Raw genomic sequence first — 27943 nt, 5'->3', positions numbered from 1 at the left:
GAGTACGCAGTATCACAACTTGAAACACATGCTAAGAAAAGCAAATTTATTTCATCAAAAGAAAGCTCAACACATAACCAACGGAAACATTTAAGGCAAGAAATACAAAGAAACAAAATTTTGGATCAATAAATTAAGAGCAGGCAATGAATAGAATAACGATAACGTTAATAAATATCTCCCGTTACAATGCAGAATAGGTTGTTCGGAAGCGGCTTGAAAGCCTTACTGAAAAGTATGGCATTTGAGCCGCGCCATGAGAAAACCAACATAGTGGGTTTGCGACCAGAATGGATCCAGACCAGCCTGCGCATCCGCGCAGTCTGGTCAGGATCCATGCTATTCGCTAACAGTGTCTCTAATTACTATAGGCTTTGAAAGCGAACAGCATGGGTCCTGGTCAGACTGCGCGTATGCGCAGGCTGGTCCGGATCCATGCTGGTCGCAAACCCACTATGTTGGTTTTCTCATGACGCGGCTCATTTGTTACATTTTACTGAAGATTGCAACTAACCTCTCTCTTTTGGCCACCACTATCTATCAATTATCTATGACTAACTTGGCTAAAATTGTTTCACTTGTTTGAAAAGTGGAAATTATCAGAAATCAACATAGATTTTATCATTACACATAATGCAAGGAGTTTCTTTTATCTTAGCAGTATGATAAACTTCGTAACAAAACATTGTGAAGATATATGATTCTGACTTGAACTGAAATAAACATGGTTATGTAATTAAACTTACATTGGAATAATCAGAAAAAAACGTGAAAAAAATCTGAAAAAAAAAACAATCACTTTAAATAACCACTTTAAAAACAAAACAGCGAAAACAGACAACTTTACAATGAAATACAGAAATGCATATAACATTCATAAATTAAGTATTAACCCAGGCTATCAAGACAGGCTTTGACAGGCTTTGACAACTCGTTTCCTGAATACTAGAACGAAATTGAGTGAATCTGATAGAGACACACAATACAAATGGGGTATAGAAATAAAACCTTTGTCAAGTCGGTGAATACCACCTCGAAAATGTGTTGTCGAGGTAGATTCCTAAAAATAAAGGGTTAAATAACAAACATACGGCGCATAAGAATGAGCATCCAACTAGGGAACATTTTAAAAACAAATAGCATGCCACTTCATGTAAAAATAAAACAGGACAATGATTAAAGTTATCTTTGAATTTTAAATTCGTAGCATTACTGAGTGGAAAATAATGTTTCCATTTTTCTGCCTTAGTGCGATCCAAACTGAATTTTGCCATGAATATTTCCTATTTCAATCACGCATTGATTAAGATAATTTATAACACTTGTGAAAACAATGCTGAAAAAAAGTATAACCTTAAAAAGACCAAGTTTTATTCAATAAGTTCTCAGTTTGAATACATACAAAACACGAGATAAATACAAGATTTCAAAGAAAACATTACATATAGTCACGCAAATACGAGGGCAACACATTGACATTGTTCTACTTGAGGAAACTATTTATAGATATTACAAGGTTAAAAATAGGTCAGATTATGTCATTCAGAGAAGCGTGTCGCTAAGTGTAATTGAAGTAGACACATGTGCTTGCTTGACCATTTATTCGTAACGGGATAACCATTTATTCATAACGGGATTACACGTGAGGAATTAAAGAGATAAACACTTAAAATGATCTTATTACGTTATTTAAGAAACATGTAATGATATAGGCTTTTTAAGAGTAATTTTTAAAAAAGTGCAAGCAAAAACGTGAATGTAAGATTCTTGTTCTATATGCTGGTTTAGACGTTGGGTACAAGAGTCATGGTTGTGGCAGCTAATTTGTGAGCATTTTAGACCTTTAAGATAAGAAACTAACATACTTAAAATATACATATGATTCAAATAAAAAATTAAACCCAGTTGGTAACCAATGGTGAAGATTTGTACTTTAACCGTTGCATTTGATATATTTAGGCTATTTCATGGACATCTGATATATTTGTTAAACTTGCTTAATAAGGTGATGCCCTGTGCAGTACAGTTGATTGTCAAGTACAGTGCCATATTATTCAATATGCTCTTAGTAATTTAAAGAGCATATTTTATGGAAGTACAGTACTGAGTAGAAATTGTTTGTCTGCAAATGTAACAACTCTTAAACGAAACGAAAATTAAGAGCAATACCAGTGCAAACTGTTTATACATATTAAATATGGTAGGTCAGTATTTGTGTGCCCTCGGTACTTAAACTTTATATAAATATAATTACAATTAATTCTTAGCATAAATGCAAAGATCTAATATAGCATAATAATTTTTGAAGCATTTATACTATAAATAGATACAGCATGGTAATAATTCATGCATAAAAATAGTGTGATCAGATCTATCAAACCAAGCATTAAGATCTATCAAACATAGCATATCATGTTTCTAATATAGCATAATGATAATTCTATTATGACTGTGGTAGATGAACATAGCAATATAACGAATCAAACATATTAATGGTAAAAAAGACAACAACAAAAACAAAAAACTTAGCATAGTATTACATTTCGTGGATGCATTTAGCATATTATAATGTTTATGGCAGTCTGGAAAATGTTTAAATAATAGATAACTCAATAGCCTTAATATTATCAGAATGAATTCATACTTAGGCTATACAAATTTTTCTTAAATGTTATAAAATGGTGGTCAAACATACTAAAATAGTCTTAATAGCAATGCTGCAATGTACATAGTTATAACAAGCAATCATTTATAGATAGCTGTAGCTACTATTATTACATTATAGTTTTTTTTTCCTTTAAGCACTATAAAGAATAAAAACAAACAGACACAACCCTTCAATAAAATACAGAGATAAATATAATCTCCATGAATTATTTAATTACTTACCAATTTATACCAGCATTTGTAACTAAATTTATATTATTATCTTTCAAACTGATATATGTTTTGAACGACGCTGACGTCTCTTTTGTTGTCTTAGCCACCGTCTCTCACTGACAGCAGGCCGATACGGCAGTTTCTGGATTGTCAAAACTGCAACATATAGAAGCAACCCATAACACATAAGTACACAAAGTAAAAAGAGGAAAGCGCTTTCGGTTTCACTAGTTGAATCATTCACATTCCTGCTGCGTCCAGATGAAGCGGAATTTTCCTTAGAAATGTGTGAAAGATACAATTGTTTTATTTTCTCAATCAACTCTTCCATCTTAGAATGTATGTCGGTCGTGTCAAAGTCAGTTTGACGGGACGCAAACACTGAAAGCAGAAGAAAAGCCAAGGCTATTACGAAATGAAGGTAATAGCCTGGTTGCTTAATAACCGCAGATTCTGGGTAAGTCACAATATTGCTGCACGTCTGTCTTGTCATCTGTATTTCTGTCAAATCTGAAGTTTCGTTGAGCGTTTGCCCTGAGCAGTTGAAAGTATTATTTTCTGTTGTACTTTGGTTAATCATGTTTTGATTAATAAATATGTTTTCTTCGTCACTGTTAATTGCTTCTATCGTCTGTGTTTCCATGTTTATGGTATCGTTCAACCTTGCTTCAAGAGTTTGTATTCTTTTATTCTGTACGCTAGTTCCATTGCGATTTGCTTGTATTCCTTTATTGGTAGTTTTACATCGTTTTATCTGCGTTCCAATTGTGCGGGTCCTTTTTCCTTCTTTTTTATTTACCGTTTGTGTTTGTTTTTCAGACATGTGCTTGGTAACATTGAATGGTATATAGATATCTCCTCTGCGATACTCCAACAAAGTGCTAAGCAGGTAGTTTGTTGGAAATGAATCTTCATCGTCATTCTTGTTCTCTAACATAACTTCATGTCTACATAAAGGACAATAAAACGATTGTAATTTTCCAATAACACATTCTCTTTTCTTTTGAATAAAGGATACAAGGCAGTTCTTGCAGAAACTGTGTTGGCAAGGTAACATTTTAGGGTTCTCAAAAATGTCCATACATATGGGACATATGAATATATCTTCGTCTACCGTTGCCATTTGTACTTTTTTCAGAGTGTTGCCTGCATGGAAAATCTGCAATATGAAATAATTAAATAAAATAATTTTGACAGCTCTGTATTTATCATTAAAGGTATGGAATGAATAGGCGTGGTCTAGTTGCGTTGAAGTAAAAGGATAGTTCTTTCATGTTTGTTTACTTAAGCAATATCCATCGTTTTAATTTATTCACTGTTGAATATTTTTTAGTTGAAAGGTTACTAATATCTCTACTATACATCTGAAAAATGAATGCCACAGCTGTCTTAACGCACGGTTTTTACGGACAAACGCTTGGTAACAGCATGTATCTCAATAAGAATAATGACAGTTAGCCAGGGCAATTGACTTTTTGTGATGCTTAATTTGAAAGAAAAGAAATAGTTTTCGTCAACAAATAGGATAACACTTATTCTACGTTAAAACTTCAAGACCCTGCACAAATGATTACAAACGCAGCCAGTGTTATAATACATGTATACGGTCGTGTTAATTAAATAAAACCGGGATAGAGGTCACGATTCAGTTAGAAATATAGTCAGTATTTTAAGAGGCTACAAAATTTCGTTAATTCTTCAGAAATTCGATATGGGTTATTTGAACAATAACGCCAAGGTCAAAGTTAAGGGATATAAAATACGAATGACCTGGGTTGTATACTCTGCAAGTTTTTGTCAATAGATCTACAATAGATGCTAGTTTTATGAAAATCCTTTCATTGGTTAAGAAGATATGGTGCCGAAGTAACAGCCCAGTTTTCCCCCAGTCAGTTCTTTCCCCGGGGAAAAAACTGACTAGTCAATTCTTTCCCCCGGGGAAAACACTGACTAGTCAGTTTCTTCCAGCCCCCCCCCCCCCCCTAGTCAGTTTCCCCCCCCCCCCCCTTGGAATTAATTTTCTGATAGGGGAAGATACTGACTAGTTAGTCAGATGTGTCCCCGGGGAAAAAACTGACTAGTCAGTTCTTTCCCCCTAGTCAAGTTTTCCCTTCAAGTACTGGATTCTTTCAGTATTGTTATTTGGGATACAAGTGTCTATTCATTTTCCATTTAAATTTCAGATGAAACAAGTATTGTTTTTCATTTCAATAAACCTATATGTTTCCTTTTTTGTAACTTTAAACAATGTTGTTTTTTTTTTTTGTCAAATCAAATTTTTTAACTTCTGTTCGATTGCCATTACTATTTAATATCTGTCAGGTGCGGGAAAGAAATTAACTAGTCAGTTCTTTCCCCCTTGCATATACTTGGCCTATGGGTGGGGGAAAAAATTGACCAGTCAGTTCTTTCCCCACAAGCCAGTACTTGACCTGTCAGGTGGGGGAAGAAATCGGCCGGTCGGTTCTTTACCCCCTAGCCAGTACTTGACCTGTCGGATGGGGAGAATAAATTGACCAGTCAGTTCAGTCCCCCCTAGGATATATTTGACCTTTCAGGTGGGGGAAGAAATTCACCAGTCAGTTCTCCCCCCCCCCCCACCCCTAGCAGGTAGGTGGGGGAAGAAATTGGCCGGTCATTTCTTTCCCCCCTAGCATATATTTGATCTATCAGGTGGGGGAAGAAATTGACTAATCAGTTCTTTCCCGCCTAGCATATACTTGACCTATTAGATGGGGGAAAAAATTAACCCGTCAATTCTTTCCCCCCAGCCAGTACTTGACCTGTCGGATGGGGAGAAGAAATTGACCAGTCAGTTCTTTCCCCCCTAGCATATACTAGACCTATCAAGTGGGGGAAGAAATTGACCAGTCAGTTCTTTCCCTCCTAGCATATATTTGACCTATCAGGTGGGGGAAGAAATTGACCAGTCAGTTCTTTCTCCCCTAGCATTATACTTGAACTGTCAGGTGGGGGAAGAAATTGACTAGTTCTTTCCCCCCAAGCCAGTACTTGACCTGTCAGGTTGGGGAAGAAATTGGCCGGTCAGTTCTTTCCCCCCAGCCAGTACTTGACCTGTCGGATGGGGAGAAGAAATTGACCAGTCAGTTCCTTCCCCCATAGCATATACTTCACCTATCAGGTGGGGGAAGAAATTGACCAGTCAGTTCTTTCCCCCTAGCATATATTTGACCTATCAGGTGGGGGAAAAAATTGACCAGTCAGTTCTTTCCCCCTAGCATATAGGTGGGGGAAGAAATTGACTGGTCAGTTCTTTCCCCCCTAGCATATACTTGGCCTATCAGGTGGGGGAAAAAATTGACTGGTCAGTTCTTTCTCCCCTAGCATTATACTTGAACTGTCAGGTGGGGAAGAAATTGACTAGTCAGTTCTTTCCCCCCAAGCCAGTACTTGACCTGTCAGGTGGGGGAAGAAATTGGCTGGTCAGTTCTTTCCCCCCAGCCAGTACTTGACCTGTCGGATGGGGAGAAGAAATTGACCAGTCAGTTCTTTCCCCCCTAGCATATATTTGACCTATCAGGTGGGGGAAGAAATTGACCAGTCAGTTCTTTCCCCCCTAGCATATATTTGACCTATCAGGTGGGGGAAGAAATTGACCAGTCAGTTCTTTCCCCCCTAGCATATATTTGACCTATCAGGTGGGGGAAGAAATTGAATAGTCAGTTCTTTTCCCCCTAGCATATAGGAGGGGGAGGCAATCGTCTAGTCAGTTCTTTTCCCCCTTGCATATACTTGACCTATCAGGTGGGGGAAGAAATTGACCGGTCAGTTCTTTCCCCCCTAGCCAGTACTTGACCTTTCGGATGGGGAGAAGAAATTGACCAGTCAGTTCTTTCCCCCAGCCAGTACTTGACCTGTTGGATGGGGAGAAGAAATTGACCAGTCAATTCTTTCCCCACAAGCCAGTACTTGACCTGTCAGGTGGGGGAAGAAATCGGCCGGTCGGTTCTTTCCCCCCCCCCTAGCCTGTACTTGACCTGTCGGATGGGGAGAAGAAATTGACCGGTCAGTTCAGTCCCCCCTAGGATATATTTGACCTTTCAGGTGGGGGAAGAAATTGACCAGTCAGTTCTCCCCCCCCCTAGCAGGTAGGTGGGGGAAGAAATTGACTAGTCAGGTCTTTTCCCCCTTAGCATATACTTGACCTATCAGGTGGGGGAAGAAATTGACCGGTCAGTTCTTTCCCCACTAGCCAGTACGTGACCTGTCGGGTGGGGAGAAGAATATTCACTGGTCAGTTCTTCCCCCCCCCCCCCTTGCATATACTTGACCTCTCAGGTGAGGGAAGAAATTGACTAGTCAGTTCTCCCCCCCCCCCCCCCACCAGCATATACTTGACCTGTCAGGTGGGGGAAGAAATTGACTGGTCAGTTCTTTCCCCCCTTGCATAAACTTGTCCTATCAGGTGGGGGAAGAATCTGGGCGGTCATTTCTTTCCCCCTAGCATATATTTGATCTATCAGGTGGGGGAAGAAATGACTTATCAGTTCTTTCCCGCCTTGCATATACTAGACCTATTAGATGGGGGAAAATAATTAACCCGTCATTTCTTTCCCCCCAGCCCAGAACTTGACCTGTTCGGGATGGGTGAGAAGAAATTGACCAGTCAGTTCTTTCCCCCTAGCATATACTAGACCTATCAAGTGGGGGAAAGAAATTGTCCAGTCAGTTCTTTCCCTCCTAGAATAATTTTTGTCCTATCAGGTGGGGGAAGGAAATTGACGTCAGTTCTTTCTCTCTAGCATATAGGTGGGGGAAAGAAATTGACTAGTCAGTTCTTTCACCCTAGCATATACTTGGACCTATCAGGTGGGGAATAAAAAATTGACGGTCAGTTTCTTCTCCCCTAGCATTTATACTGGAACTGTCAGGTGGGGGAAGAAAAGAAATGACTAGTTCTTTCCCCCCATGCCAGAGTACTTGAACTGTCAGGTTGGGGAAGAAATGGCCGGTCAGTTCTTTCCCCCCAGCCAGTAATTGAACCTGTCGGATGGGGAGAAGGAAATTGTCAGTCAGTCCTTCCCCCATAGGCATTTACTTTCACATATAGGTGGAGGGGAAGAAAATTGACCAGTGAAGTTCTTCCCCCTAGCATATATTTGATATCAGGTGGGGGAAAAATTGACAGTTCAGTTCTTTCCCCCTAGCATATAGGTGGGGGAAGAAAGTGAACTGGTCAGTTCTTTCCCCTAGCATCTATACTTGAAACCTATCAGGTGGGGGAAAATATTGACTGGTCAGTTCTTTCTCCCCTAGATTATACTTGAAACTGTCAGTGGGGAAGATATTTGATAGTCAGTTCTTTCCCCCCAAGCCTGTACTTGACCTGTCAGGTGGGGGAAGAATTTGGCTGGTCAGTTCTTTAACACCCAGTACTTGACCTGTCGGATGGGGAGAAGAAATTGACCGTCAAGTTCTTTCCCCCCCCTAGCATATATTTGACCTATCAGGTGGGGGAAGAAATTTGACCAGTCAGTTCTTTCCCCACTAGCATATTATTTGTACCTATCAGGTGGGAGGAGAGAAAATTGCCAGTTCAGGTTCATTCCCACTAGCATATTATTTTGACCTATCAGCGTGGGGGAAGAAATTGAATATGTCAGTTCTTTTTACCCCTAGCATATAGGTGGGGGAGGAGGAGGCATTGTCTAGTCGTTCTTTTGCCCCTTGCATATACTTGACCTATCTGGTGGGGGAGAAATTGACCGGTCAGTTCTTTCCCCTCCTAGCAGTACTTGACCTTTTCGAGGGATGGGGAGAAGGAATTGACCAGTTCAGTTCTTTCCCCAAGCCGTAACTTGACCTGTTGGATGGGCGAAGAAATTGACAGTCATTTATCCCCCGGACATATACTTGATATAGGTGGGGAAAAAATGACCAGTCAGTTCTTTCCCCCCTAGCATTATTTGACCTATCAGGTGGTGGAAGAAATAGACCAGTCAGTTCTTTTCCCCTAGCATTATAGGTGGGGGAGAAATTGAACCGGTCAGTTTCGTTCACCCTTGCATATACTTGGACCTATCAGGTGGGGGAAGTATTGGACGGTCAGTTCTCTCTCCCCTAGCCCGTACTTGACCTTTCGGGGTGGGGAGAAGTAATTTGACCAGTCAGTTCTTTCCCCCCTTGCAGATAGGTGGGGGAAGAAATTGGACTTGTCAGTTCTTTCCCCCTTTGCATTACACTTGGACCATCAGTTGGGGGAAGAAATGACCGGTCTGTTCTTTCCCCCTTGCCAGTACTTCAGGACCTTCCGGGTGGGTAGAAGAAAGGACCGGTCAGTTCTTCCCCCCTAGGCATATTGGTGGGGGAAGAAATTGACTTGTCAGTTCTTTCCCCCCTTGCATTATACTTGACCTATCAGGTGCAGGAAAGAAATTGACCCGATCAGTTATTTTCCCTAGCTTGAGTAGGAGGTAGTAGAGTACTTGACCTTTCGGGTGGGTGAGAAGAAGTAATTGACCAGTTCAGTTTTACCCCCCCCCCCCCCCAGCAGATACGTGACCTATCAGGTGGTGGGAAGAAATTGACCAGTCGGTTCATTCCCCCTAGCATATATTAAAACGCAATCAGGTGGGGGAAGAAATTGGACAGTCAGTTCGTTCCTCCCTAGCGATAGGTGGGGGAAGAAATTGACTAGTCTGTTCTTTCACCTAGCATATTTCTTGACTATCCAGGTGGGGGAAAAATTGAACTAACCCGTGTCAGTTCTTCTCCCCTAGCATTTATACTTGAACTGTCAGGTGGGGGAAGAAATTGACTAGTGCTTCCCCCCAAGCCAGTTATTGACTGTCTGGTTGCGGAGACAAAAAAATTGGCCGGTCAGTTCTTTCCAGCCAAGCCAGTACTTGAACCTGTCGGATGGGGGAGAAGAAATTGACCAGTCAGTTCTTTGCCCCAATAGCATATGCTTCTCCTATCAGGGGGGAAGAAAATTGACCAGTCAGTTCTTTCACCCCTTGCATATACTTGTCTATCAGGTGGGGGCAAACCCGTAAAATATGACCATTCAGGATCATTTCCCATGCATACTAGAGTGGGAAGATAATTGACTGGTCAGTTGCTTTCCCCCCCTAGGGCGTATACTTGGCCTATCAGTTGGGGGAAAAATTGACTGGTCAGTTCTTTCTCCCCTAGTACTTGACCAGTACTTGACCTTTCGGGTGGGGAGAAGAAATTGACCAGTCAGTTCTTCCCCCCAGCCATTTACTTGACCCTGTTTGATGGGGTGTTGAAATTGACCCAGGTCAGTTCTTTTCCCCCTAGCCCTACTTGACTCTAAGGTGGGGGGGGGAGGGAATAAAAATTTTGACCGGTCTGTTCTTTACCCCCTAGCTTTATATTTGACATATTCAGGTGGGGGAAGAAATTGGCCGGTAAGTTCTTTGTCCCCCCGCCAGTACTTGACCTGTCGGATGGAGGGAGAAGAAATCTGACCCAAAGCTCAGTTCTTCCCCCTAGCATATACTTGATATCTGGTGGGGAGGAATGAAATTGACCAGTCAGTTCTTTCCCCCCAGCATATATTTGACCTATTAGGTGGGAGAAGAAATTGACCAGTCAGTTCTTTCCCCCCTAGCATATATTTGACGTATCAGGTGGTGGAAGAAATTGAATAGTCAGTTCTTTTCCCCCTAGCATATTGGTGGGGGAGGCAATTGTCTAGTCAGTTATTTCACCTTGCATATACTGGGAACTATCAGGTGGGGGAAGAAATTGACGGTCAGTTCTTTCCCCCCTAAGCAGTACTTGACCCTTTCGGGTGGGGAGTAAGAAATTGACCAGGTCAGTTTCTTTCCCCAGCAAGCAGGGTATTGACTTGTAGGATTGGGGGAAGAAAATTGACCAGTCAGCTTCTTTCCTACCTAGCATATATTTGACCTATCAGGGAGGGGGAAGAAATTGACCAGTCAGTTCTTTCCCCCTACTTTATATTTGGACGTATCAGGTGGTGGAAGAAAATTGAATAATCATTTCTTTTCCCCTCGCATTTGATAGGTGGGGGAGGCAATTGTCTAGCATCTCAGTTATTTCCCCCCTTGCAATAACTTGACCTATCGAAGGTGGGGGAAGTAATTGACGCAGATCAGTTCTCTCCCCCTAGCCAGTTCCACGTGACCTTTCGGGTGGGGGAGAAGAAATTGACAGTCAGTTCTTTACCCCCTAGTAATATAGGTGGGGGAAGAAAGTGACTAGTCAGTTTCTTTCCCTCTTTGGCATATACTTGCCTATCCGGTGGGGGAAAGAAATTGATCGCGTCACAGTTCTTTCCCCCTAGCCAGTATTTTGACCTTTCGGACGATTGGGTAGAAGAAATTAACCAGTCAGGTTCTTTACCCCGCCTAGCTTATAGGTGGGGGAAGAAATTGACTAGTCTGTTATTTCCCCCTTGCATTTACTTGATCCTATCAGGTGGAGGAAGAAGAAATGACGGTCAGTCTTTTCCCCCTAGCCGTACTTGACCTTTTGGGTGGGAGAAGAAATGGGACCAGTCAGTTCTCCCCCCTATCCCCCCTAGCATATACTTGACTATCAGGTGGGGGAAGAAATTGACCAGTCAGTTTCTCTTCCCACCTACATATATTTGACTCCTATCAGGTTGGGGAAGAAATGACCAGTCAGTTCGTTCCCTCTAGCAGATGGTGGGGGGAAGAACTTGAGTAATCATTTCTTTCCCCCCTAGGCTGATACTTGACCTATCAGGTGGGGGAAAAACATTTGACGGTCAGTTCTTTCTCCCCGAGCATTATACTTGAACTGTCAGGTGGAGAAGAAATTGACTAGTCAGTTCTTCCCCCCCCCCCCCATGCCAGTACTTGACCTGTCGGTTGGGAAGAAGAATTTGGCGGTCAGTCATTCCCCGCGAGTGAGTACTTGACCTGTCTGATTGGGGAGAAGAAATTGACAGTAGTTCTTTCCTCACTCGCACATACTTGACCTATCAGGTGGGGGGAAAATTGACGGTTCAGATTCTTTACCCCTAGCATATATTTGACATTTTCAGGTGGGGGAAGAAATTTGGACGGTCAGTTCTTTCCCCCCAGCCGTACTTGACCGTCGGAATTGGGGATGAAGGAATTGACCAGTCAGTTCTTCCCCCCAGCATATACTTGACCTATCAGGTGGGGGAAAGAAATTGACCAGTCAGTTCTTTCCCCCTTCAGCATATATTTGACATATCAGGTGGGAGAAGAAATTGTCCAGTCAGTTGTTTCCCCTCTAGCATATAGGTGGGGGGAGAAATTGACTAGTCAGTTTTTTCTCCCCCCCCCCCCCCTCCCCACCCTTGCATATACATGACCTATCGGGTGGGGGAAGAAATTGACAGGTCAGTTCTTTCCCCCCTAGCATATACTTGACCTATCAGGTGGAGGAAAAAATTGACCGGTCAGTTCTTTCCCCCTAGCCAGTACTTGACCTTTCGGGTGGGGAGAAGGGGGAAATTGACAGTCAGTTCTTCCCGCCCCCTCCCACCAGGAATATTACTTGACCTATTGGTGGGTGAAGAAATTGACAGTCAGTTCTTACCCCCCAGCATATATTTTGACTATCAGGTGGGTGAGGGAAATTGACCAGTCAGTTCGCCCATTCCCCATCCTGGCATTTACTGACCTATCAAGGTGAGGGGAAAAAATTGGACCGGTCGTTTCTTTCTCACCTAGCATTATCTTGAACTGTCAGGTGGGGGAAGAAATTGACCAGTTCGTTCCCCCCAAGCCAGTTCTTTGACCTTGTCAGGTTTGGGAAGAAAGGAAATGGCCGCGGTCAGTTCTTTCCACCCAGGCAGTACATGACCTGTCGGTTGGGGAGAAGAATTTGCCAGTCAGTTCTTTCCCCATAGCATATACTTCACCTATCAGGTGGGGGAAGAAATTGACCCGTCAGTTCTTTCCCCCTAGCATATAACTTGACCTATCGGTTGGGGGTACAAATTGGACCAGTCAGTTTCTTTCCCAATTTAGCATTTAGGTGGGGGAAAAGAAATTGACTGGTCAGTTCTTTCCCCCCCTAGCATATACTTGGCTATCAGTTGGTTAAAAAATTGACTGGTCAGTTCTTTCTCCCCTAGTATATACTTGACTGTCAGGTGGGGTAGAAATTCACTAGTCAGTTCTTTCCCCCCAAGCATAGTACTTGAACTGTCAGGGTGGGGGAAGAAATTGGCCGGTCAGTTCTTCCCCCCCCCTCGCCAGCCAGTACTTGACCTGTGGATGGGGGGAGAAGGAATTGACCCGTTCAGTTCTTTAACCTTAGCATATACTTGACCCGTACATGTCAGGTGGGGGACGAAATTGACAGTAGTTCGTTCCCACCTAGCATATATTTGACCTATCAGGCGGGGGAAGAAAATTGGACAGTAGTTCTTTTCCCCTAGCATATGGTGGGGGAAGAAAATGACATAAGTCAGTACATTCCCCCCCTTGATATACTTGTCCTATCACGGTGGGGGGAAGTAATTGATAGTCAGTTCTTTCCCCCCTAAGCTGGACTTGGACCTTTCGGGTGGGGAGAGAAATTGACCAGTCCGTTTTTACCCCCCGGCCAGTACTTGACTGTTTGAGGGGGAGAAGGAAATTGACCAGTCAGTTCGTTTCCCCCCTAGCACATACTTGACCCAAATCAGGTGGGGGAAAAATTGACCAGTCAGTTCTTTACCCCCTAGCATATATTTGACATATAGGTGGGGGAAGAAATTGGCGAGTCAGTTCTTTCCCCCCCAGCCAGTATTTGGACCCTGTCGGATGGGGAGAATAAATTGACCGTCAGTTCTTTCCCCCCTTAGCATAACTTGACTATCAGGTGGGGGAAGAAATTGACCACGTCAGTTCTTTCCCCCTAGCATATATTTGACCATATTGGAGTGGTTGGGGGATTAAAATTGACAAGTCAGTTCTTTCCCCCCCTACCATTATATTTGACGTATCAGGAGGGTGGAAGAAAATTGGAATAGTCAGTTCTTTTCCCCCTAGCATATAGGTTGGGGGGAGTAGGGAGGCAATTGTCTTGTCAGTTATAGTTATTTCCCCCCTTGCATATACTTGACCTATCAGGTGGGTGGAGAAATTGAACCGGTCAGTTCTTTTCCCCCCTAGCCAGTACTTGACCTTTAGGGTGGGGAGAAGAAAGTGGCGGAGTCAGTTCTGTCCACAGCCATTACGTGAACGGTTGGATGGGAAGAGAAAATGACCAGTCATTTCTTTCCCCACCTAACCATTTACTTGACCTATCAGGTGGGGGGAAAAAAGTGACCAGTCAGTTCTGTCCCATAGCATATATTTGACCTATCCAGGTGGGGGAAGGAAATTGACCAGTAGTTCTTTTCCCCTAGCATATAGGTGGGGGATGAAATTGATAGTCAGTTTCTTTCCCCCCTTGCATATATTGACCTAATCGGTGGGGGAAGAAATTGACCGGTTCAGTTCTCTCCCCCTAGCAGTACTTGACCTTTGGCGTGGGGAGAAGAAATTGACCAGTCTGTTCTTTCCCCCTAAGCATATTGTCGGGGAAGAAATTGATTGTCAGTTCTTTCCCTCTTTGCATATACTTGACCTTCAGGTGGGGAGGGGAAGAAAATGACCGGTCAGTTTCTTTCCCCCCTAGCCAGAGGATTTGACCTTTTGGGCGTGGGTTAGAAGAAATTAAACCAGTCAGTTCTTTCTCAACTAGCATATAGGTGGGGGAAGAGATTGACCGCGTCAGTTCTTTCCCCCCTTGCATATACTTGACCTATCAGGTGGAGGAAGAAGAAATTGACCGGTCAGTTCTTTCCCCCCATAGCCAGTACTTGACCGTTCGGGTGGGGGAAGAAATTGACCAGTCAGTTCTCCCCCCCCCTCAGTACTAGCATTAATACTTGACCTATCTGGTGGGGGAAGAAAGTGACCAGTGAGTTCTTTCCCCCCTAGATATATTTGAGCCCTATCGATGGGGGAAGAATTTGACCAGTCAGTTTCGTTCCCTCTAGCAGATCGGTGGGGGAAGAATTTGACTAGTTCATTTCTTTCCCCCCCCTGCATATACTTGACCTATTGGTGGGCAAAACATTGCCCGGTCAGTTCTTTCTCCCCTAGCAGTATAGTGAACTGTCTGTGGAGAATAAATGGACTAGTCAGTTCTTTCCCCCCCCCCCAGCCGGTACTTGACCTGTTCGGGTGGGGGAAGGAAATTGGCCGGTCAGTTCTTTCCCCCCAGCTAGTAGTACTAGACCTGTTGATGGGAGGAAAAAATTGTCCAGATCAGTTCTTTTCCCCTCTAGGGCATATACTTGACTACAGGTGGGGGAAGAAAGTGATAGGCAGTTTCTTTCCCCCCTAGCATATATTTGACCTAGCAGGTGAGGGATGAAATGGTCAGGTCAGTTCTTTTCCCAGTATAGCTTAGGTGGGGGGAGAAATTGATAGTCAGTTCTTTCCCCCCCCCCCCCCTTGCATATACAATGACCTATCGGGTGGGGGAAGAAATTGACGGTCAGTTCTTTCCCCCCTAGCTGCATATACTTGACCGTATAGCTTGGGGGGAATGGGGGAAGAAATTGACCTGTCCAGTTCTTTCACCTAGCATATATTTTGACCTTAATCAGGGTGGGGGAAGTAATTTGACCAGTCAGTTCCGTCCCCCTAGCTGATAGGTGGGGGAGAAATGACTAGTCAGTTCTTCCCCCCTAGCTTATTCTTTGACTATAGGTGGGGGGAAAACATTTACCGGTTCACTCTTTCTCCCCTAGCGTTATTCTTGAACTGTCAGGTGGAGATGAAATTGACTAGGTAGTTCTTTCCCCCAAAGCAGAGTAATTGACCTGGTCAGGTGGGGGACGAAATTGGCCATTCAGTTCTTTCCCCCAGCGAAATTACCGTCAGTTCTTTCGTCTCGCATATACTTGACTATCAGGTGGGGGGAAGAAATTGACTAGTAAAGTTCTTTCCCCTCCTTGCATATACTTGACCCACTCAGGTGTGGGATGAAATTGACCGGTCAGTTCTCTCCCCCCTAGCAGTACTTGACCTTTCGGGTGGGGAAAGAAATGGACCAGTCAGTTCGTTCCCCCTAGGCTGATAGGTGGGGAAGAAAATGGACTAGGTCAGTTCTTTCCCCATTTGCATATACTTGACCTTATCAGGTGGGGGAAGAAATTGACCGGTCAGTCTTTCCCCCTAGCCAGTACTTGACCTTTCGGGTGGGTAAAAGATATTGACCAGTCAGTTCTTTCTCTAGCATCTAGGTGGGGGATAGTAATTGATAGTCGTCTTTCCCCCCTTGCATGTATACTCTGACCTATCTGCGGGGAGGAAGAAATTGGCCGGAGTTCTTTCCCCCCTAGCCAGGACATGGGATTCGGAGTGGGGGAGAAGAAATTGACCAGTCAGTTCTTCCCCCACCCCCCCCATAGCTTTACTTGACATATCAGGTGGGGGAAGACATTGAACAGTCAGTTCTTTTTCCCTAGCCTAGTTTGAACCTATCAGGTGGGGGGAAGAAATGACCAGTCAGTTCGTCCCATGCAGATAGGTGGGGGAAGAAATTGACTAGTCAGTTCCTTCCCCCTAGCATATACTTGACCTATCAGGTGGGGGAGGAAAAATTGACCAGGTCAGTTTTTCTCCCCTGCATTATACTTGAATTGTCAGGTGGAGAAGACATTGACTAGTAGTTCTTTCCCCCAAGCCAGAGATGTACTTGACCTGTGGGTGGGAGGAAGAAATTGGCCGGTCAGTTCTTTTCCCCCTGCGAGTTACTTGACCTGTCGGATGGGGATGGAAGAAATTGACAGTCAGTTCTTTTCCCCTCTACCATATTACTTGACTATCAGGTGCGAAGAAATTGACTTAGTCAGTTCTTTCCCACTAGCATATATTTGACCTATAGGTGGGGGAAGGAAGAAATTGAAAGTCATTCTTTCCCCTCTAGCATTAGGTGGGGGGAAGATATTGAACTAGTCAGTTCTTTCCCCCCTTGCATTTACACTTGACCTATCGGGTGGGGGGAAGAAATTGACCGGTTAGTTCTTTCCTCCTAGCATATATTTGACTATCTGTGGGCGAAGAAATTGTCCCTGTCAGTTCTTTACCCCTAGCATATACTTGACCAATCAGGTGGGAAAAACATTTTACCGGTCAGTTCTTTTCCCCTTGCGTTATACTTGAACTGTCAGGTGGAGAGAAATTGACTACGTCAGTTCTTTCCTCCCATGACGTTATCTTGACTGTCAGGTGGGGGTAGAAATTGGCTGGTCAGTTCTTTACCCCAGCGATACTTGACCTGTCGGATGGGAAGAAGAAAAATTGTCCGCGTCAGTTCTTTTCCCGTCAAGCATAAATTGACCTATCAGGTGGGGGAAGAAGAAATTGACTAGTCAGTTCTTTCCCCCTAGCCAAGATTTGACCTAATCAGGTGGGGGAAGAATTGACCAGTAGTTCTTTTCCCCCCTAGCAAATAGGCTGGGGGAAAGAAATTGACTAGTCAGTTCTTTCCCACCTTGCATATTCTGGACCCTATAGGGTGGGGGGAAAGAAATGACGGGTCAGTTCTTTCTTCCCCCCCCCCCCCCTAGCCAGTACTGACCGTCAGGTGGGGAAGAAGAAAGAAATTGACTAGTCGGTTCTTCCCCCCACTCCTCTAAACTACTACTTGAACTGTCAGGTGGAGGAAGAAATTGGCTGGTCAGTTCTTATCACCCAGCCAGTACTTGACCTGTTGGTTGGGGAGAGAAATTGACCAGGTCAGTTCTTTCCCCGCCCCCCTAACATATATTTAGGGACCTATCAGGTTGGGGAAGAATTGACCTGTCATTATTTCCCTTAGCATATACTTGACCTGTCAGGTGGCGGAAAGAAATTTACTACGTCAGTGAATCTTCCCCCCCCCAGCCATTACCTGCTCTGTTAGGTTGGGAAGAAAATTGAAAGGGTCAGTTCTTTCCCCCCACCTAACAGAGCAAGTACTGGCTTAGGAGAGGGAAAGGAATGACTGGTTCAAATTCTTCCCCCACCTGACAGGTCAAGTATATGATGGGGGGAAAGAAACTGATCGGTCTTTTCTTCTCCCTCCCGACAGGTCAAATATATGCTAGGGGGGTGGAAGAACTGCTGGTCAATTTCATCTCCCCACACCACAGGTCAGGTTACTAGCTTAGGGGGCAAGAACTGACCAGTCAATTTCTTTCCCACCGTACAGGTCAAGTACTGGCTAGGGGGAAAGAACAACTTAGTCAAATTCTTCCCCCCATCTCGACAGGTTCAAGTAGCTGGCTAGGGGGGAAGAACTGACTTGGTCAATTTCTTTCCCCATCCGACAGGTCAAGAATGGCCTAGGGGGGAAAGAATGACCCGGTCAATTTCTAACCCCACACTGGCAGGAGCACGTACTGGCCTAGGTGGGAAAGAACTGTACTGGTCAATTTAAACAACAACTTCCCCCACCTGACAGGTCAAGTACTGGCTAGGGGGGAAAATAACAAAAACTTGTCAATTTTTTCTCCCTCCTGATAGGTAAGTATTGGCTAGGGGGGGGGAAAGAATGACTGGGTCAAATTCATATCCCACCCGACAGGTCAAGTACAGCTATTGGGAAAGTACTGACTGGTTAATTTCTTCCCCCCTCCCTGACCGAATAAGTATATTGCTGGGGGGGAAAGAACTGACCAATCAAGAGGCTGGAAAGTAATTGACCAGTAAGTTCTTTCTAGCAAGTACTGGCTTAGGAGGGGAAAGTATATGATGGCGGGGGGGGGAAGAACTGACGGTCAATTTTCTTTTTCCCACCTGAAAGGTCAAGTTCTGGGCTAGGGGGAAAGAACTGACATGTCAATTTCTTCCCACTTAACAGAGCGAGCAAGTATTGGCTGGGGGGAAAGAACGACTGGTCAATTTCATTTCCACCCGAACAGGGTCAAGTACTGGCTAGGGGGGAAAGAACTGACCGGTCATTCTTCCCCCAACTAACAGAGCAAAAGCAAGTACTGCTAGGTGGAAAAGAACTGATGGTCAATTTACTTTCCTCACCTTACTGGTCAAGTACTGGGCTACGTGGGAAAAGAACTGACCGCAGTATTTCCTTACCTTAGATGAATTGAACAGGGAAGAATAATGGCAAAATAAAAAAAAATACAACAGATATTAAAATAAGTTCATTTAAAACATTCTTAAATTTACACAAAAATGAAACATATTTCTTATTTTATATGAAATTTAAATGAAAAACCGACTATCGGAAATAAAAACCAGGCTGGTAAGAATAACACAGAATAACCAGTGCCAATTCTCTAAACCAGGGGATATAATTGACTAGCCAAGAAAATGATGAGGGGGAGGAAAATAATTTGAACTAGTTTTTTCCCCCATAAGAATGATCAAGAGTAAACCAGTTGCGATTGGGGGGAAAAATTGACTGGGGGGGGGGAGGGGGGGGGAAGAACTGACTGGGGAAAAAATTGACCGTTACACCGGTACACATTTAAACTCCACCAAGTGTGACTTTTGCTTAGGACCCAGTAATCTGGGTTGTAGTCTTTGCATGTCGCCTTGATTGGCTAAAAAACTGATGCTATTTTTATGAAAATGTCTAAAGTGGTTAAAAATGCAAGGGACACACATATAAGGCATTTGACCGCTGACGTCCAAGCATGACCTTGATCTTGGACCAAGTGACCTGGGTTGTCCACTGTGCATATCGTCGTGCTTATCTTAGCAATTGATGGTATTATTGTGCACATTTTCCGAGTGAGAAGATATGGAGCGGACATAAAGTTAGTCTATTTGACTTTTAACGCCCAAGCGTGACTGTGATCTTGAACCTAGGGTAAAAGTGAGGTATGAAATGATGATATAGAGGATATTTGTTTGTTTCGGTGTAAGATCGAAAATTTATTTCATCGAGTGAACATCACATGAATATTTTCACGAGTGGCGAAGCCACGAGTGAAAATATTAACATGTGATGTTCACGAGATGAAATAAATTTCGATCTTTCACCGAAACAAACAAATTTTCTGTTTATTTCATGCTTATTCAGTGGTTTCTTTTATAAAATCGTTTTACTTTTTAAAAATTCCCCCGCAGGGAGCCCCACTGTTTACGACTGTCAGCGCTGTGTTATGCGTCCCAAATAGTTCTACAAATTTGGTCCAGGTTGTGTTTTGTCTAACAGAAGAAAGGAGATTAATTTATTTGTAAGGGATATAAATAATATATTTGGTACTTCAAAAATTTTATTCATGTAACTTCAGATATATTTAAACAAACAATGTGTGAAATTCATACGCGCAGATACGCGCACTTGCGCTTGTCAAAATTCGAGTCCGCCATTTTGTTTTACTTCAGTCAATCGGTAAACAGTTAGAACAAATAACTGGAGAAACAATACGAACAGTGTAACAGTGGGATTTTAAATGGACTTATATGTAAACTCTCGTGTCGTGAGTGTTACAGTTAGTCACTGTCACTTTCTGGAATCATTCTTATTCGTTTGAATGGTCTGGCAGTGGCACTGGCACTAGAACCGCAAATTTAGCTTTGAGTGGTCTATTTTCATAAATATGTGCATTATTTTTCAATTTATAAAGAAATATAAAAGAAATGGTGCCTTATTATATATTACGTCCCACCCTCTGTTCTTATATTAAAACATGGTAATGAACGGAATCCGACATCGCTCCGTTTCGCCGGTCATAACTTTCCGTAGAAATAAGCTATCGCTGTTACTCATGTACCGATCGGAAGGTCTTACATTTATTTAACAATGACAACAAGAAATCCCCACCAAAGAATGCTATTTTTGCAGAAATCAAGCGAATTTTATCGCTTTCGGAATTATTTACATCTCGATCACCCATCAACTTCCGCTTTTACCAAGTGCGAGCGATCTCATTGGACGGAACAAAAAGAGTCAAATGGCGCGATATTTGAATGTAAAAAATCCAAACAAACCAGAACAGTATATTTTTCTGTATAACTTCTTTTGGAAAAAGTCATGAATGAGAAAATATCCAGAACGATTTGTCCAACAGAAATAGTATAGTGGTATCCTGCTTTTATGAACAAAATAATATAATTTTTCAATTTGATTTGCCGTGGTACTAAGATGTAATTGATTGGGCAAATCAAATTGAAAAATTATATTATTTTGTTCATAAAAGCAGGATACCACTATACTATTTCTGTTGGACAAATCGTTCTGGATATTTCTCCATTCATGACTTTTTCCAAAAGAAGTTATACAGAAAAATATACTGTTCTGGTTTGTTTGGATTTTTTACATTCAAATATCGCGCATTTGACTCTTTTTGTTCCGTCCAATGAGATCGCTCGCACTTGGTAAAAGCGGAAGTTGATGGGTGATCGAGATGTAAATAATTCCGAAAGCGATAAAATTCGCTTGATTTCTGCAAAAATAGCATTCTTTGGTGGGGATTTCTTGTTGTCATTGTTAAATAAATGTAAGACCTTCCGATCGGTACATGAGTATCAGCGATAGCTTATTTCTACGGAAAGTTATGACCGGCGAAACGGAGCGATGTCGGATTCCGTTCATTACCATGTTTTAATATAAGAACAGAGGGTGGGACGTAATATATAATAAGGCACCATTTCTTTTATATTTCTTTATAAATTGAAAAATAATGCATATATTTATGAAAATAGACCACTCAAAGCTAAATTTGCGGTTCTAGTGCCAGTGGGCAGTGGCAACTGGCGAATCGAGCATGTTGGAAACGGACTCTTCAGCAGTTGCATTACTTCGGCCTACGTTAACTGTGGACATTTGTGACAGTGTTTCCGATACAGATGTACTGTGGAAATTGAAAGTCACAGGTCCGTGGAAAGTGCTGCTTGCAAAAAGACTGCGAGAGCGATTGGATCCGAAAGGCCCAGTCCATGGCTCCGGAGCACTGGCAGCACCACTTCCTTGAGTTTGAAGGTTGGTTTCATTTCTCTGATTCGACAGTATTTTAGAAATATTTCTCGACTGGTCGTTGTTGATTTTACTGTAGTTGTTTATAGAATTCACATTCTTGTGACCAGAAATTTGCATGATTTGGTTGGCAGGGACCCCAGCATCGTTTAGAGTTTGAACCAGATGTTTTCTGGAGCTGAAAAAAAAAATGAATGGAATTTTCATATCATTGACCTATGAAATTATTTGAAGGCATAAATTATTTTGTACAAGTGCATTTTCTTTAGAATAAGTATGCAGGCATAAGTTCGTTTTTCTAAGTTGGCTGACATGGGAGGGCTCTCGGGTTATTCTCATTCTGCATTCTAACACGATCCGATTCATTTTACTATTAAACAAAGAAGGCTGGAATCAGTGAATTATCAAACAACAATTCACTGTTCTGACGTCACAATTATTGCGTCAAACGGCGTAGCAGCGCGCTAGAAAGAAACCGATTGAAAACGGGCAAATAATTAATGAATGCCGGCAAAGATGTACTTTAAAGTCCTTGGGGCTAGAATGCGCTTTACTGGTACGCACTTTTTGCTAGGATTGTAAAAGGTAGGATGTGCTCGTTACAATCATTTAAATAAATTGTAACAATAATCTATTCATTAAAGAAAACAGAAAAACGGGGTGTGTGGGGCAGTAGCCCCCATAAGAATAAATGGGGAGTGTTTATTTAATGTGCGTACTGGTAAAGTGCAGGTGTCCCGTCCTTGGTAACGTGTTAGAATCAAAATAATACATCTCATTTAGTGATTTGCTCTTGAATAAATCAGTGTTTGTCGTTCAGCTGCGTAGTATTATACAACTCGGGCTCCGCCCTCGTGATATAATTCCTTCGCATCTGAACTCCAAACAGTGATTTATTCAGCGACAAATCACCGATGAGATATATATTTCTTAAATAAACCACTCGCGTGCAGTGACGTTACCGATCCAGGTGCATAGCACGGTTGTAAAAAGTAGTTTTTTTTCTACACTGTTGATACTAGTATGTAGTGTTAGAATCGAAATAACAAGTTCCCAAGTGTGATTTATCGTAGAATAACACGAGTTTTTTCGTTCTTATGCGAAACAGTATTTAAAATAATACGGCCTTCTTGATACATTCTTACATGTACGCATAAGAACACAGAAAACACGGGTTATTCTACGATAAACCATGTTTGGGAACTTATTACTAAAATTTTCTTAATTTCACGGCTAATTCAAGTCAGCGATAAAATCTTAATCGTGCCATTTATTAGCTTGCTAGAATGATATCACCTTCTAAGAAATTGCGAATATGACGTCGGCAGTAAGAAAGCGAGGATGAGCAAAGCATCAAACTGACAGTGCATGTCCTTCTATGGTTAATTTTATGACAAGAACGGAAAAAATCTTAATGAAGAAATCGCAGGTGGAATTGTACCGGACATCATAACAAATGTCATTGATTCTGGTTGGAAATAGCCCATGATGAATAGCGAAATACTAAAACGTAACAGAAAAATTACTAAAGTCATTGAAAACGGACAAAAAATGATAGATGCACTCCCTCCAGCAAAAAAAAAAAAAAAAAAACTAACTAAGAAAGATTAAATGTTTGCGATGCAAAACTAATACTGATTGAATTTGGTTGTGAAAAAACAAAGAATTGAAACACTAATTGCATGAAAAATTATCTGGAGGCCTGGGCTTACAGTCTGATAAGTACTTGAAGATTCTTGTTATCAAACTACTTTAAATATACTGAATTTATGCAGGTATGACTTTGGTAAGGGTATTTCAAAAGTAGATATTTTACAGTTTTAGGGTGTTTTCTTTTTTTCAGAAATGAATTTGAAAAGGAAAGAAAAGATCAATAGATGTCAGATTTGAATTTTTTTGATTGTCGGAAAAAGTTTTAGTATCCATATGACGGCTTATAATTTACGTACTTGACATTCCAGTAAAACTGTCGTTTTAAAGCTCTGAATTGAAAATGTTTGCAGAAAAATGGGGGGAAAAATTTTCAGTTTGGAACTCAGAACAATATCGGCTATAAAATCAGGCTTATAAAACGTTGCTATATCAGGATATTTTCAGCTGTTCATTTATTATATCTAGATAAACCATGGAAAAGCATAAAATAAGAATATAGATGTATAATATGCACACCTGTAAGGCGTTATTCTGGGATTTTCAATTCCTGCTTCAGCCTTCATGTCTCTCATAATGTTGTAAAGTTTATTTATTCCAAGTGGGGTTTTTTTGAACCAGCATCTCTGTGGTTTATCATTTGGTGTAAGGAAGAATGGGCTGTCAGGTTTGCACATTTCGTCCGGTCGTTTCTGGCTGTACAGCTTGTACAGATGTACAGATCTCTCTGGGCGTCAGCAGTGGCATAGGCTTTGGGTTTTGTACCTCTGAAGTAATGAAATTTACACTGTTATACATCATTAAAACATTTATCTTTTTACAGTCTCTAACCTTTTGACAGACATTTTACAGAAAAAATGCAAGTCTAAAACTCTAAATCGTAATGGTGATTGTAGCAACATACAACAGTTGTGCATCCAAATAGTCTAGCGGAAGGACGGCTGTTACTAAGTAGCAGTAGGCCTGGGTTCGAATCCCAGTTTGGATAGCTGTTTTGTTGTTTATCGTTATCATTACAAATAATCTACCATTATATTTCAGTAAACGCGTGGACGTTGTTTATAGTATAGGAGACGTTAGTCAAATTGACTTATTCATATAATCTAGTAAAAGAAAGTAGAATTTTTGATGTTTCGCCAGGGAAGGTTATCATGTGGGGAAAAAAGAATATGACATTTGTGACTTTCCACATTGAGTTTATTAAAGGGACTGGCCTCCAGATCATTCTACTAGTCTACTAAAAGATTTTTTAGATATCTGGAAATATAATGCTATATTTCTTAAGAAGGGTTAAAACTTAATTACTGACAAACTATATCATGTTACGGAAACACATTAGAATTTGCTGTTTTTTCTACTTTTTACGATGAAAATCGAAATGCGTTTGTAACGCATTACTCCAGGTAAACTGTCTCAATTATAAAAATCTGTATTTTGAAATCATAACTCACTAATTCCTCAATAGCTTTATTGGTTACGAAGACGGGAAAATGTCTTTATTGCCGTGGTTGTCCGGGGTTCGATTGCCGAGACGGTCATCTTTTTTTCTTGAATAGGATTTTTAAATTATTTTAGAAACAAAAACTCATATTCTAATGTTCGTAATATGACCAAAGTTCAATTTGAAAGAAAAAATATTATTTATCCAAATCTGGAGGTCAGTGCCTTTAAACTCGATGAGTAAAATTGATAAATGCTCTGCAGAGCCTCGCATTTTATTATTTTATTCAACTTGTTTTAATAAATTCAATATGAAAAGACACTCCTGTAATATCAGATTTCACATCTATTTTTTTTTTTATTTCACAGATTTCACATTTTCACAAGGAAAGCTTGTGCAATTTTAAAGATATTTTAAGATGGTATCAAAAATACAAAATATTTAAAGCATTTTGTGCATGAAATAAACCCGAAAAGAAATATCAGTGGAAGAATGAGATATTTCAATTTGTGACACAAATTTTGAAATTACTAATTTTAGTGCTCATTCAGTGACACTGAAAAAAAACAACACAAAAATTATGGTAGATCTACTGTATATGAATTAAATTACTTTATCACATGTTCGACTTTGCGGGAGTGTAATAAAGCCATTAAATAAAAATGATAATACACTAGTGTAATAACGCTTTGACGTCGACGTCGTTTACAGTATAGGAGACGCTGGACAAATTGACTTATTTGTATAGTAAAAGAAAGTTGAATTTTTGATGTTTCGACATGAATAGCTAACATGTGATGAAAAGAATATTACATTTGTGTCTTTCGACATTTAATTTATTAAACTCGTTGAATAAAATTGATAAAAATGCTCGGCAGAGCCTCGCATTTTATCATTTTATTCAACGAGTTTAATAAATTCAATATGAAAAGACACTCATGTAATATCCGCTATTTATCACATGTTCGACGTTGCGGGAGTGTAATAAAGCCATTAAATAAAAATGCAATTGAAACGTACCTAATGTCCCGAGGATTTGAACCAGATCTGGTTTTGGTTTGTCTCTCTTGGTCATATATAAGATACTCCTCACCAGAAGTTTCGTCCATTCTAAGATGAATATCTCCCCAGCAGAGATCACGGCATTCTTTGCCTGTCCGCATTCCAAAATGGTTTGTGCATACAAACCACATGGAGTGTAACAAAGACCTTGGAGTGTAGTCACCTAGTGTCCTGGCTTCATGCATCTGGTCAATGATAGACTCTGTCATGGTTTCTGCAGCTCTCGGCTTATTGCCAAGTCCCTGGCCTTTCAGCTGTTGCTGTTTTCTTGAAAGGACAGCTCGTGTTTTGGAAAATTCTCTGTCCTTGAATATGGCAACATTGCTGTCACTTGCTTTTAGATATCTGTCAATAGAGCTTATAAAGCCCCGCAAAGTTGTAGGCTCATATTCCCTGCCATCTTTCTTGGTAACACCAAGATAAATTCACACAGTAATGAATTAAGCTGATATGGGGAATGTATTCTGGTTTTCTCATTTCATTTTTTGACATCAGAAAAGAGAAGAATAACTTCATGTCACTCTCTGTCTTCTTTTGGGTATTTTTATTTTCATTTTCTTTAAGAAACTGGTCAGCATCTACTTGTCTAAAGTTCCTGTCTGCAACCTGAAAGTCTCCATATTCCTCCTGGTCAAAGAAATTTGTGAAAATGTCATTCAAGACCTCTGGATCCAGTTCTTCTACAGACATCTTGATTGTATACTAAAGCAGACGTCAGATTTGACAGGTGTTGTTGTTGTTGTTACAAACATGTAAACAAAGGGAAGCTACTACAACCAACCTGTCACCTCATGTATATACATGTACATAGAGAGGTGTCCAATTGGGGGAAGAAAGTAGTCCGGCACAGTGAAAATTATATTTTGATAAATTTCACTGTGGGTTTACCAGGATATAATCTACCATTATATTTCAGTAAACCACTGAAAAGCATGAAATAAAGTTTTATAAAAATCGTCCCAGTGGATATGCAGCCGTCATGGTAAAAGGTAGGACAAATGCTCTTACGAACGAACATTTATTATCTTTTTCTTTTGTTATAAAGTATCATACAAACGGCAGAAGGTGTTTAGAATGAACAGAATGTACCGTTACTATTAAGCACAGAACCACTCGGACGGACGACAGACGGTCATGCGTGTCTCCAATAAAGTACTAATATACTTTATACATTTGTACCTGGAAGTAATGTTATAAAGGATTTATACTAATTTACTTATACAAAAATATAAGGTTCCCTTCCCATGTTGTTTTCTTATTCTTATATTTGTATTGATCTTTTGTTTAGCTAGATATTACTAACCAAATGTATATTACCTCCCTAACTACAAAACAACTACCTAATTTAGATTTCATTATATTCTTTAGATCAACGTTTCGCTTATGTGCGTTTATCAAGTCACATGCACGATATATTTAGATTACATATTCTTCTGCTTAAAAAAATATAAACCCATTACTTTAAATTGAATCACGGAAGTGACATTTACAGAAAACAATACAAACAACGTCCCGGAAGGGGACTTTGCAAATGGAACAAACATATTTGGAGAGACATAATTCTTACCTTATTAACAAAACCTTTTATCCAATCGATAAAAGTCATAAATACATTTGTACAAATTTGTAAACGTGGACGGTAAACAAGTGCTTAAGATAACAAAATGCCATGACTCACACCCTATAAACCACTGTATTCCCGCTCTTCCTCTTGCGAGTGATCAAAACAACAAACTGACAGCTAAAAGTTGAAAAACAGCATTTTAAAGTGACTGATTTGCTTTGAAGGTATGTATATTTACATTTTATTGGAAGCTAAACATGATTTGTTTCTGTATATAATGTGTTAGTCTGATGACAGGCAGAATTATAGCAAAAAAACTCGATTGATCACTGATTTTGTCCAGAAATTGTACATTGTCGGCGTCAGTACTTATTTTCTTGCTTGAAGAATAACCTACATGTAAATTCCACTGTTTCATGGAT

General features: G+C 41.0%; 1 protein-coding gene across 1 annotated transcript; it reads right to left on the bottom strand.

Annotated features, from left to right (window-relative positions):
- Positions 1 to 32: 32 nt before the first annotated feature.
- Positions 33 to 27943, bottom strand: LOC128555343 (breast cancer type 1 susceptibility protein homolog). Its single transcript, XM_053537532.1, has 2 exons — positions 27525 to 27943; positions 33 to 4039 (listed from the first exon to the last, which is right to left on the bottom strand). Exons 1-2 carry the CDS (start codon positions 27561 to 27563, stop codon positions 2933 to 2935), a joined length of 1146 nt encoding a protein of 381 aa, XP_053393507.1. The 5' UTR covers positions 27564 to 27943; the 3' UTR covers positions 33 to 2932.

This window comes from Mercenaria mercenaria, chromosome 2, assembly GCF_021730395.1.
Source record: "Mercenaria mercenaria strain notata chromosome 2, MADL_Memer_1, whole genome shotgun sequence".
NCBI lineage: Eukaryota > Metazoa > Mollusca > Bivalvia > Venerida > Veneridae > Mercenaria > Mercenaria mercenaria.
This window is presented reverse-complemented; position numbering and strand designations above follow the sequence as displayed.